The sequence below is a fragment of the Podarcis liolepis genome (assembly GCF_965112155.1).
Source record: "Podarcis liolepis genome assembly, chromosome: 2".
In the NCBI taxonomy this organism is placed as follows: domain Eukaryota; kingdom Metazoa; phylum Chordata; class Lepidosauria; order Squamata; family Lacertidae; genus Podarcis; species Podarcis liolepis.
In genome coordinates this window covers 49,119,321-49,132,816 of record NC_139555.1, presented here as the reverse complement: position 1 = coordinate 49,132,816, position 13,496 = coordinate 49,119,321, and the positions used below count along the sequence as shown (strand labels likewise).

The window sequence follows — 13,496 nt, the reverse complement described above, 5'->3', positions numbered from 1 at the left end:
TGACCGTGGGCTCCTGGAAGCCTAACTTTATGGAGTCCGGTCGTTCCTAGTCTTGGGTAAAATCCTCCTCTGCCAGTCCAATGACATTGTCCCTACTCCGTCCTTGTCCAGGTCTCTGATATCTTCCATCTCGGATCATTCCCCGTCCCCGTCCCTGGTTTCTTGGGCCGGAGCCTGGGCCTGGGCCTGGGCCTGGGCGTACTTCTTCCAACCTCAGGGGTTCAGGACACTCCCGCTTCCAATGACCCTCCTTCTTGCAATTTGCACATTGATTCCTTCCCAGTGGTGGATTCCTTCCCCGCCCTCTTCCTCCATTTAAGGGGCGGTAGTCTTGCTTCACTGCTGTGGCTAGCATTACCATCTTTTCCTTCTGCCGCTTCTTCTTCTCTTGTTTCTCAGCCTCATCCCTATTCCGATAAACTCGGCGTGCAATGGCCATAATTTGGCTCATCAGCATCCCTTCCCATCCTTCTGATTTCTGAATTTTCTTACGAATGTCAGAAGCGCACTGGGCCACAAATGTAGCAGTAATCATTCTGCTGTTTTCAGGGGCTTCAGGGTCAAAAGGAGTCCATATACGATAGGCTTCTTGCAGCCTCTCTAAAAAGTCTCCTGGACTCTCATTTGGTTTCTGTTCTACTTCTGAGACTTTAGACATATTAGTGGGCTTCTGGCATGCCCTGCGGATACCTTGCACAAGCGTCTGGCGATAGGTGGTAAGCCTGGCCAGGTGAATTACATTGTTTGGATCCCAATTAGGATCTTCCAAGGGAAAGTTGTCTTGGAGATGACGGTCAATATTAAAAATATTTCCCACTCTGGCCTGCTCACGCAAATATATCTGTGCCTTTTCAATTATGTCTCTCCTTTCCTCAGTGGTGAACAGAGTATTCAGGAGCTGGCGGCAATCTGTCCAAGTAGGACTATGAGTATTTATTATTGAAGTCACCAAGTCCATCATAGCCTGAGGTTTTTCTGCAAAAGATGGGGTGTGTGTTTTCCAATTCATCAGATCTGTAGTCGTGAATGGAATATATTGCAGGGTCGAAGTTCGAGGTGGCCTTGGTCCAGGTAGCCCGTTAACCAGCACAGGCTCCTCAAGTGCATCAAATACTCTTCTGAGAGGGGCTACTACGTGATCTTTCTCTTCGCTTTGCTCTAGGGGCCTTAAATCATAGGGGATGGTATTTGTCCCAAGGCGTTCTTTTAGCAGCTTTATACGCCTGGCTGTATTGCTTGCTGACCGATTAAGGTCTCCCTGTAACTTCTGTAATAATTCTCTAGGACTTGGATGTACAGGAGTTTGGGGTAGGCAATCAGTTGTTCCACTAAAAGAGACTGTAGATGGAGTTCTACTGGGACTCACAGATGGAATAACCACTTCTGCTTGGGCTTTATTATAGGCCTCCAATGCCTCCTGAAGATATTTATCATAATCTATCAAGGAATCAAGTTCTGTGACTCTACCCCCATTATTCATTCCACTTTCTTGCCTTGGGGTTACAACTGGTGGAGGGTTTGGATTAGGCTCCCTTCGATGTGGAGCATAAGGTGGAGGTGGAAGCAGCTCTTCCTCTGGTCCCTCAAAAATGGGTTTGAGTTTATTTGGCAAGATTCCTTTCCTAGCTTCGGCTTTTACAGCCAATAATTTGCATCGTTGGACTTTGCATTCCCTTATCCATGGAGGATTTTTATTTAATGTGCTCAGCCAAGAATCTATATATGAAAATTGTTCTGGGCACCCTCCAATTTCTTTGGCGATGTTGGACCAAAGTTTGCTTACTAAATTTATATCAAAGGTTCCTTGAGATGGCCATTCAGTATTTTGCTTCGGCCACTCTAATTCACATAACGTTCTCAAGCGCTCTGGCGTCATTTTGACTCCATATGCCCCTGAGAAGGCTTTCTTAAAATTATTTAACATACATTCAAGAGGTGTATTTTCCCCTTTTGAACCCCCAACTCCCATTGTATGGCCCTGTGAAGTATCCACTCAGTCACTCACACACACGCTTCGTGGGGTTTCTTGCCCAGATGGAGTCGCCTCACTGGGAACCGAAGTACTACCCACTCCACACTCAGGTCAGCTACAGATTGCTCTGTACTTTCTCACACATACAATGCGCTGGATACTTCACCACACACTACCTCCCAACTTTCCCTTTTCCCCCACCAGACCACCATCTGATGTATCCAACCACCTAGCGTACTCAGTTCCCACTTACTGAGACGCAGAAGTTTGATCAAGACTTCTCTTCCTCCCAATTAATTGGAGGGCCAAAAATCCCTTTGTGCACTTACCCCTGGTTGGTTCCGTTTCCCCCCGGTCCGTCGCCGCCAGTGAGCAGGGTATCAGACAGACGAGACTTCTGCGTTCCCCCTGGAAAAATTTACCAGTGCGCGCTTGGGTAAGCAGTTTAGAGATCCTCTCTCTTGTACCCTGCTCAGTAGAGCGAAGGGGCTGCGTTCCAGCAGACCACTTATCCGAGTCACAGGGCACCATAAAATGTAGCACCCTGCTTGTGGTTAACGCTTAGCTGGAATGAAATATTCAACGCAGCAATAGAGAAATTAAAATAATTATTTATTTGTCAGACAAATAAATGAGAGGCACAGTGGTATATGGTTACCAAGCTCTGGCCTGGGCTCCTGCCATTATGGCCAGCACTTATATTCCCTTAATCCAGCCCCCTTTGCTCCTCCTTGGGCTGCCTCTGTCCAATCAGCCTGGTTGGATTTCCTATTGGCTGATTGCTATATCCAATCCTAAAAGATACACCCACATCCTCCTGTCCTTATAAGGAACACAAACAGCTATATATTGTTACATCTATAAATGACAAATAAGTAGTAATATATCTTACATGTGTCTCAACAAGGAATCTTAATTACCAGCTCACCTCTTGCCCTCCCTGCCCTATTGCCTTCTAAAACAAATGGTTAATCTTAAATTTTTATCTTAAACATATGTCAAGGATCTTGAGTTTCACATCAACATTGAAAGATATCCTTCATTTGAAGGTTTCTAAACAAATGTCTGACAGCTAATATATCAGGACAGCATTTGATGGCGTCTTCTTGTCTGGCAGGGGGCTGGACTGGTGGCTGACTTAATTCCAGGATAAATACAACTCTTCTAGCATTTGTTAAATCCTTTGCATAATTACATTTAAGCCAATATATTTAAGCTAATATATTTCATACATTATCATAGGTAACCTTTTAAAAGGAATAAGGCTTCTCAAAGTAGAAAGGAAGGAACTCAGTTTAAAACAGTTTAAGAAGAAGGCTCTTCAGTTTACATCCCCCCCCTTCAGCAAGCTGCTTTTCCCATTATCTGTTTAAGGAAGAAACAGCTTTAAAAAGACTTCCCAGCTAGATGCTTTAAAAAGACTTCCCAGCTAGATGCTTTAAAAAGACTTCCCAAAAAGCCTCTCTTTCTCTGTCAGCTAGATGTTTTTTCTCCCATTTGCCTCTGGCCTTAGAAAATACAGCTCAAGGTTTAAAAGAGGCCCATGGTATCATTTTACTATTTGCCCATTCCTAATTATATTTATCTCTGCCTTTGTTATCTTCTGTAACATGTAGGGTCAATGTCCTGCTTTTAGTCTGTAATTTCAGCTTTTACGACTTTGAGAATTGCTTTCTGCTATCAATCAAAAGGGGCCCCTTGTCTAGGAAAACAGTGCCAGTGTTTTCTTAAGCAGCTAGCCTTCTTGCCTGGCATGAATACTTTTGAAAATCTACTTTTGAAAATCTAAGCCCTCTTTAATATACAAGTCCTGATCAAACATTAATAAAATGCAGGCTTATGCCTGATGCCTCACAACAACGACATCTGAAGGATCTCAGTTCCCCTCCACATCTTAGAGGTACCTACAGACAGGGAGAGATTCCTTATTTATATACCGGTATTGACTTAAATTTCTGCCTGTATTTAGCATACATCTCAAGCTGAAAGCATGACTAGTGAGTCTTTGGGGTTGGAGCAAGGAGTTAATCATTAAACGTTTCAGTGAGAATTAGGGAAAGTAGGCAGTTTTATTTATTCCACAATCTGAAGCAAAGTTCCCTGATTTGCACCTACTGGGCCAGAGCTTGGATCAGAACCTAGCTAAATAGATTAGGCCACATTCCTATGGACCTTTCTAAAACAGCACTTGCTAGAAAAATGTCTATAGAAATGCCCTGAAAACAGTCATATGATGGGATGCCTCATTCTTGATATGTCTGTAAGGGGGGGGGATGGCTGTTCGCTTGTTATCTTAAGTGACACCCCCACCCCATATAATGCTCCTGTGAAACTAACAGGGACATTGAATAAAAGAAAGATGGCTGCTGCATGGACAGGTGTTGTGCACCTAGGATTCTGCAAAATGAGTCTGACAATTTTGAGAATATACTCATGTATATTGTTACCCTTATACTATTTTTAATGTAATGTACTACTGTTTTTAATGTAATCAGCTATAACCTGTGTGAATGACAGAAGAAGGAGTGGATATTTGGAAAGGTGGCTCCGCAAGGGTGCTAAAGAAGGATGACAGATTCCAGTGGTTGATGGCTATCTCAAATAAACAGGACTTTGCTTATAGCAAAACATCAGATGAAAGGAAAGCAACATTCCTTAGAAGAGGAAATGGCATGTTCCAGGACAGCTGTGCCCACTTGCCCAGAGGCACCTCAATAAGGCTAGATAGGACAACTTTTGGGTCACATCACCAGAAATGCAAGAGAATGTTTGCAGTTAAATCTTCAGTCTACTTGTCACGTACCAAGAGACTGAGCCAAGTAACTTTGGTGTGGTGATAGAAACATTGAAACACCATTTTCAGCAATACCCAAAGGAACTATGAAAACCTTCCCCCATTGCCCTGCTCCATCTATCCCTCAGTGCTACTAGACTGGTCAACTTGTTAGACAAGGCAACTACTTTTGGTTATTAAATACCTGTAGAGCATTCGTGGATGTGCTGTACTACTGAAAGCACTTGAATAGATGCAATTAATAAATCCTTTTTGAAGAGTAGCGCCGTTGCCTTGGTCTCTGTGCTTTACCCCCTCTGATCCAGGTTTAGGGCTGGCCCACCCAGGTGGCAGGATCCACAGGGGCAGCAGTGGTTGCAGCACACTCCTTGCAGGCCAGATCTGCCACCTCCTTGGCAGCTCACCACCCTGCAATGCTGTCTCTGCAGTGGCCTTTAGCCAAATAGGAAGCGCTGCTGGTCTCCTTCCACCACAAGGAAGGAAATGGTTAGGGACTGCACCTTAGGGTCTCCTGGACTCTGCACCCACCTGGGTCCCTTTCTCCTCTGCAATGACCTTTGATTCCCTTTTCAGTGATTGGGTAAGGTTAATTAGATTCTTCCCTTGTTCCCAATGAAGTGCTTCACTCACCCCTTCTTTCCTGGCAGGGGGAGGGGGCGCTTTTTTGTGGTTTGCCTCAGGTGTCAAAATGCCTTGGTCCTGGGTTGCATTCATGACACATACATAGCACATCATAACATATTACTACTTCCAATGCATTTTAGACACATTTCCCTACAAACATGGCAACCACCATGTTTTCTACTTGCCCCAAGTAGCTTGGAGCAAAGAAAGAAGAAAGGAAGGAGCACTTGGACCACCTCATTAGGTATGGGGGCCACATGCCAATGGTGGATGGGGCCAGAAGCCAAAGTGGAAAAACAACAAAAGTGACTGTTTCCTTTGCAAAGCAAACTACATTCCAGCCAAAACTAGCAGGTGTACACACACACACACACACACACACACACACACTCAAAAGCACCTGGAGAGTGTGAAGCAAGGCTTGTGAGGGGTGTGACCTGCATGTGTGTGGTCAGAAGATAATTCCAAGGGTCAAACTGAGGGGCCTGGAGGGCTGCATTTGGCCCTCAAGTCTGAGGTTCCCTATCCTTGCCTTATATGTTTGGAGTGTTCATGATCATAACTTTCAACATATAAGTGTATCAGACTAAGAACATTACAGGAGCCAAAATATCAGTACCGGCTCACAGAGCAATCATTTCCCGCACTGACTTTTATCAGGAGAATATTTGCTACTGAAATAGAGAATATTTGCTACTGAAATAACTAAGTAATGTAAAAACATACGTTCAGTTCTTGGTTTTGTTAAAGGATAGTATAAAAGAAATAAGACAGGTACTTACTTGTTCTTCAAAATTCATGTTTTCCAAAAACTTCTGGTTCATAGTCTCAGAAAATTTGTTGATAGCTCTCAGAAACACCCTAAAGAAATAATTTAGTTGAAATTTACAATGGAATTTTATCATCTTAGCTAGTATTAAAGCACAACTAAAGTATGAATGATACACCCATAGAATACAAATTGCTTGCAACAGCATATAATTAATAGTATATTATACACAGGGAAAGCATTTCTTTGAATTTCTGGTATGCAATATGTTCTAATTAGTACTTGCCACAGAAGAAAAGACCCTGTCTTTTTGGTCTGCTGCACAATTACGGTTTGTTCTTGTGAATACAGCATAGTAGATTTTTCACATTCAAGTTGCTTCTTCAGACTTAGCTGTACACAATTAAAAGAGGGGAAGGGTTTCTAACTGATCAGCCAGGCAGAAATATTAACTTCTTTAATTATTTAGATTGACTCTTAGCTTATTAGAAATAGCCTCCTACATAATGCCCAGCAATGTGAAATATGAAATTACCCTATTTATTTACCACTTTCTGACTGGCTATACATGATGTCATTTAAATCAACACAACCATTTTTTGGTGCAAAAAACTCATGTAACTACTGCTTTTAGTAATTAAACAGAAAGACAGACTAATATGTCTTTCCTGAAAAAATACATGATGGCTTATTAATACAAAATATTTCAACAACCATTCCCTCTTATTACTAGAGAGACTATGGCTTCTGACACCTCCCCGTTTCTGAAAACAGACCCCCACTTAACACTGCTTAATATGTTACTCCTGGAACTTGGGCGAGGATAATTGGGAGGGCTAGAATTTGTAGAAAGAAAACACTTGGGAGGGCTTGTTGCATGCACAAAATTGTTCTTTGGATCTCAGCAACACTTTAAGTAAAGAGAACACGATTTAATTCATTAACATTTGCAGACATTAGTCACTAAATTATCCTCTCTCTGGTGGTTTTTGTAAAATGTATACACACGCACACAGGGATAGCAACTGGTACACTTATTAGCACCCCATGACAAGCATTCCTTGTAATGCATGCTTTTTATTATGATAAAACTGATCAAATAACTGCACAATATTGTTTTGTGTTAATGCATGTGTATTGCCTTGATCATTCTGTTGTGCTATACAAAGTTGTACCAAACCATTTAACAGTTGATAAGGTTGGCTTTACGTGAATTAATTCTGGGTTTCTAACTGCCATTTAGCAGCACAACAGAAACATCCTATGCTCATGCTTTTACTCATGGTTGAACAAACCAAAAGATTAATTGCGGAACAACATAATGCCAAAAATGTGGGAAAGTGAGAGATAATCAAAAATCTGGCTACAAGTGTGCACCATTTGAGTGTGCCTTGGCAATAATATCTGACTTACATTTAAGGAGATACAATAGAGGGGACAAACTTTTTGTACTTGCAGGTATGCCTACAACCTTTCCAAAGTAAAAAGAGAGTTTTGCAAGTTTCCACACACACTTCTTATGTGAGCTACTTAAGGTATTGTCACTAAGGCTTGTAATATAATGTATGAGCAAGGCCTGTTTTACTTCTGGATCTATCAGTGTTCTCTGCTGCTTATAACATTTCCTTGTGCAACTGCAGTCATACATATGGCTAGTTAGATGTTGCAGCTTCCCATGTGTAATGTAAACCACATTTCTTAGCTAGCTCAATCTCTTTTAAAAGTGGGGAATAATTATACTTGAAAATGTACATGTATACCTGGATAAAATGACCAGTTTGTTTAATGAACTTGTCTTTTCAGAGGTTTTCTACTACTTCAGCATCAGTCCAATCAAAATAGCAATAGGTTGACCCAAATATTCACCCACCAAATGTTCTATTAAAATATCTCTGCACCTCAGTAGAAGGGAAGGTATCTAAGATCTATTGGGGGGTGTATAAAAAATATTTCCCTACCCTAATACTTGTGCTATTTTGAGGGGGACATGGGACACCCCTCAGAGCTTAGATCTGGCCTAACTGAAATCCACCCTAATCATCACATATAGAACCTAAAATGACAACAGTTTGGATTCAGAGTATACAAGACCTACTGCTACAGATCATGTAAGTAACCAGTATGACAGGAAAAGGATTGGTGTGGACATTTTCTTGTTCCTCTGTATGCAAAATACAGTGAAGATGAGATACCTTGAAAAGCACAGAGATAATTGCAAGAATGGAAAATGTCAAATTTGCTATGTGAACGACAGACGCAGTTTGACAATAGTGTGACAATCTACCAATTCACAAAGAGAACACGTTGCAAGATGGAATTGAACACAAGATATGACAACCCATTATGAATGTGAAAATTTTCAGAGGCACAGATGTTTGATGTATGAACTTTGGCAAGACTTGTCATGTAGCCATCAGAGTGATGAAGTGATTTAATTTGAATGGACTGTTTTCTGGTAGGGCAAAATGCTTCCTTGCAAAATTCCTAATGTTGTATCTTCTATGGCAAAGTGAATAGGCTCACACTTCAATATTTCTTTTGAAATAACTGCAGCAGTTTGTTTTTTTACTATTCTATTCTAACTGCACTCTAAATCCATTCTGTCCTGCCTCTCCAATAATTTGCTTCTTCCCATCTCATCTTCTAATGTTTTAGGACTGCTGATGGTCTAATTTTATATTTTCCCTTCTACGAACCAGTAATTGTATTTGAATTTAGAGTATTCCTCAAGTGCCTAGTATTTTTTTATTTCACCTGCAGGAAAACTTAATGCAGATGTAAGTTTAGGCTGCAATCCAAAGAAACATATAAGTATTTCCTTTTCAGGCTTGAGGCATCAATGTTTCCAAAGTCCTCTGTAATCTATTCCAAGTTTTTCTTTTAAAGCAACGGGATTTGGGCAAAATATATTTTCAAAAAAGTAAAGCTCAAAACTTAATGAAAATCATACTAGATTTTTTGCTAGTATATAAGATTCTCAAAGATAGGAAGATTTTGAAACAGGTACTTCAAGAGAAATGATCCTCTACCTGAATCCCAAGAAGGAGCAGTCTCTTGAGGATGCTGTACAAGATGCTCTCTCACGAATGCTTAAATTTGCATTCAGACTAGAGTTACAGTCTTTAGTCATACAATTAGAACTTTAAACCACCTGTCAAAACTTTGGCTGAGTACAGTAAATTTAATATATTTACTTTTGCAACGAAGGAAATGCTCCAATGAGAGCAGCAAGCGCTAAGATAAGGCAGAAGAGAAAGGAAGAATTAGGCTGATCCCTGCAATTCCTACATCAAGGCTCATACATTTACATGAGGACATGGCATTGTGATGTATCATGATTAGGTTTGTTTTTGATGTATTAGCTAGTTACCTGGTTAATTCAACCCATACTCAGGCCCATGTTGAAGGAAACTGATACAGTTCATAATCCTAGCATATGTTTGTTGCCTAGCAGTCTGGATATCAGCTGAATTATTCATATGAGCAATACATTTATTTATTTAACCAAAGTTGTTTAGGAAGTATACAAAGGTTGAAAAGCGAACTGAAAAATTGTTGTGCACTTGTGTTCAGTTACTGATTCTGGATAAAAGTACACAGTCTGAGAGTGCTATAGGGTCTGCACTAGCTCTCTTCAGCAATGGTCTTGCAAAAGAAGACCCTTTTTAGAACCCAAAAGCAAGATATAAATATATTCAGTGCAGTAGATTTTTTAACCTCTTTCTTTGAACTGTTCACCCCCATGGCATATCACAAAACTGATTTGAAACTCCCCTCAATATCAAAAGCCATTTACCATGCTACATGGAGGAGCATGCTGTTTCAAGAAATATAAGCCAAAGCTCCCCTGGACTTGCAGAACTTCTTTCATGATTCTTTGGATCCTGGCCCAGATTTTCAGCATGTAACAAATCAAAGAATTCCCTATAGTACTCCTGGGCTTTACATACTACTTTATAAAAGGAGAACATAACTGATTATATATAAAGAGCAGATGACAAATGCTTTCTGTGAATTGTACTATTTGTCCTCCATTCCTCTCCTGAAATATGAAAGTGTATTACATATTTGTTTTCCTTTGGGCAAAGCATCCACTGTGATAAGAGCATAAAGGATTACAAGCCAATACAAATGCGTTTCACTTTCATCTTCCCTGAGCTTTGTTGAGATACAGCAAATGCAAGAGGATGCTGCCTTTACACTTGACTCTACTATTGAAAAAATATTGAAAGAGATAAAGAAAGTGCTGTGCTTGCAGTGCTAACTTTAATTTTTCACCTTGAGGCAGCGAGAGAGAGAGAGAGAGAGAGAGAGAGAGAGAGAGAGAGAGACTGGCCGCATGAGAGTGCATTGTGCATAGGGAGGCAATAAGCTTACTACCTCAAAGCAACTATTAGACTAGTACGAAACGGGTTTATAGTGAATCAGCAAATTCTCCCTCAAAGTCAGATGCATAATAGCTTTAACTATTGTCTTCCTGATGCTGCGTCTTTGAAAATGAAGGTCTCATTCAGAAATGAAACCAGAATATATATATATATATATATATATATATAGAGAGAGAGAGAGAGAGAGAGAACAGTCTTTGGGGTTTACAGATTATCATATTTTTCGCTCTATAAGACGCACCAGACCATAAGACGAACCTAGTTTTTGGAGGAGGAAAACAAGAAAAAAAATATTCTGAATCCCAGAAGCCAGAACAGGAAGAGGGATCACTACGCAGTGAAAGCAGCAATCCCTTTTGCTGTTCTGGCTTCTGGGATAGCTGCGCAGCCTGCATTTGCTCCACAAGACACACACACACTTCCCCTTACTTTTTAGGAGGGAAGAAGTGAGTCTTATAGAGCAAAAAATACAGTACTTCTAAATAATCTAAGGACTGGGTGTGCAGCTCATATACACGACTGCATTGTGCAGATGGAATAAGAAACTTCAGTCACACATTTATATATTGCTTGAGTTAAAAGAGTTGCTTCATACTTCTCATTTTATTAGTTAGTGGTCATCTACATGCAGAAAGTATGATGTAAACAGTCATGTGGAAAATGCATTGCAAGGCCTCTTTGGAATAACTGTAACTGAATGAGCTGGAAAAGTGTTTATTGAGTAGAAGCTCAAAAGACGTCAAAGACTGAAGTTCCTCACTAATCTCATACTTGTTGAGCAGTTTATAGATGAAGTGAACATTCTCTCTGGTGATAGTCTTGGTGACTCAGCTGGTCAGCTGTGACATTCATATCTCCCCTGAGATGTTCTGCTTGCTGTCTGTGATAATGCATGGCTTTCTATCCAGCTAAGGAGAGGTTCTGATTCTGCAGCAGATTATAAACAAGTCTCTTCTTGGCAAGTGATATAAACTTCCATTGTGATACTATGCACTCTGACAAGCACAATAGTTTTTCTCAGCTTGTGATGCAGAAGGATTTAGTGCCATGTTGCCTGCCCAGAGTCCAAGATACTTGATGCCTTGGATAATTGTATATTATTATTATTATTATTAGTAGTAGTAGTAGTAGTAGTAGTAATAAAAATATGTATACCTGTAAATTTCAGGGTGGTTCACAGCATAGAAGCTATCTGCCAAACCTTACTTCTCCTTGGTATTACGAACCAGGCAGACACATGTTTATACTAACTTGTATCCTGATTATTTCATATGAAAGATTAGTCAAGTTGTATAATTGTATCTGTTATGACCCCACATGGTAGAATATTCTGATAAATATTAAGCTCAGGTCACTTCTGTGAGGGAGTTCTATCTGTATTGTATTTGGAGTCTCCCAGCCAGGGAACATAGCCCTGCTACCACTCTTAGATTCAGAGAATGTGTCCCCTGTAGTGGCATACTGAACATGCTTGCATGTTATTTACTTGCATGCACAACCTGGCACTCTATAAATATTGAACAGCAGCTACATCATTTGGGGGGGGGCACTTTACAGATCACTTAACATTAGCATGATCTAAGTGAGCAACTACAAATAGGTAAAGGGACCCCTGACCATTAGGTCCAGTTGTGGCCGACTCTGGGGTTGCGGCGCTCATCTCGCTTTATTGGCCGAGGGAGCCGGCGTACAGCTTCCGGGTCATGTGGCCAGCATGATTAAGCCGCTTCTGGTGAATCAGAGCAGTGCACGGAAACACCGTTTACCTTCCCACCGGAGTGGTACCTATTTATCTACTTGCACTTTGACGTGCTTTCGAACTGCTAGGATGGCAGGAGCAGGGACCGAGCAACGGGAGCTCACCCTGTCACGGGGATTTGAATATGTAGAGGTCTAATAACTCTTTGCCCCTGAAGGAAGCAGCACATCATATAATAATGATTTTGATACAGTGTCTCTGTTTCTTTGGGTTTTCATGAATTTATACAACACATTTTCATGATGAAATAAATCCAACTAACAATAAGTTTTTTAAGGTATGCATTTTGCTTCACACACACACACACACACACACACACACACACACACACACTTAACTATTGTCAACAAAATTAGCCTTCTTGATAAATCAGTTTTATATTATGCTAAACATGCTCCTTTCTCCAAAACAAATTTACCATCCTCATCATGGAAATGCTGTTCTACTATCAATTTTTATTTAACTTTTATACCTACTTCTCTGCACAGTTTCAAGTATTTTATGAGTGATAAAATTCCAACAAGATCTGCATTCTATGTGCCTGTTTTAAAAAACAGCAACAGAAGTTCTGTGAATGCACAACTAGGTCTGAAGCCTTCTCCAGCTAAAAACAGGGTAAAATTAACTGGAGACTAAATGTAGCATGGTAGACAAAAATATAATGTAGTACGAACATTGCTACAACCATCAATTCTACAGAAAAGCATTGCCATTTATTAACTGCAAAAGTACTTTATCACATAACAGCTTTAAAGTTGGGCTCCCAAAGATCCAACTAAAAGGAGCAGCCTATATGTAGGATGTAAAACATTGGACCCTTTGGAACAGATATTAATACCCTTGACTCTGCCAACTTCTGATGAGTGTTGTCACTGCCTCCAGGCTTAATTAGACGATAGCAGGAAAGACTTTGTAGATTTTGTTACCTGAGGCTGAATAAACTGTTTGCCCCTATGAAATAAGTGCACATATGTTCCTGCACATAGATACTACCCTCCCCCGCTAATCAGTTGTCATGATCATCTCCCATGCTGTGAGTACATGATATTTTCTGATGTTACATTTAGACCTGATCAGGCAAAGCTGTTTTAGCTCCTTTGGTTGCATTTAGTTTAAGATTGCTGCCTCTTGGGGTTTTTTTTTTGCCTGCAATATGGGTCTGACTGCTAAAGATACAGAAATGGCTGATT

The 13,496-nt window shown here is 40.5% G+C and overlaps 1 protein-coding gene across 5 annotated transcripts in view; it reads right to left on the bottom strand.

The window, feature by feature from the left end:
* Positions 1-13,496, bottom strand: part of DOCK2 (dedicator of cytokinesis 2) — a 266,689-nt gene that overhangs the window by 70,793 nt on the left and 182,400 nt on the right. For all 5 annotated transcript variants that reach the window (XM_083481684.1, XM_083481685.1, XM_083481687.1 and 2 more), the window contains one exon: positions 6,173-6,251. In XM_083481684.1, the coding sequence (XP_083337810.1) occupies positions 6,173-6,251 (79 nt within the window). The remainder of the gene's footprint in view (positions 1-6,172; positions 6,252-13,496) is intronic.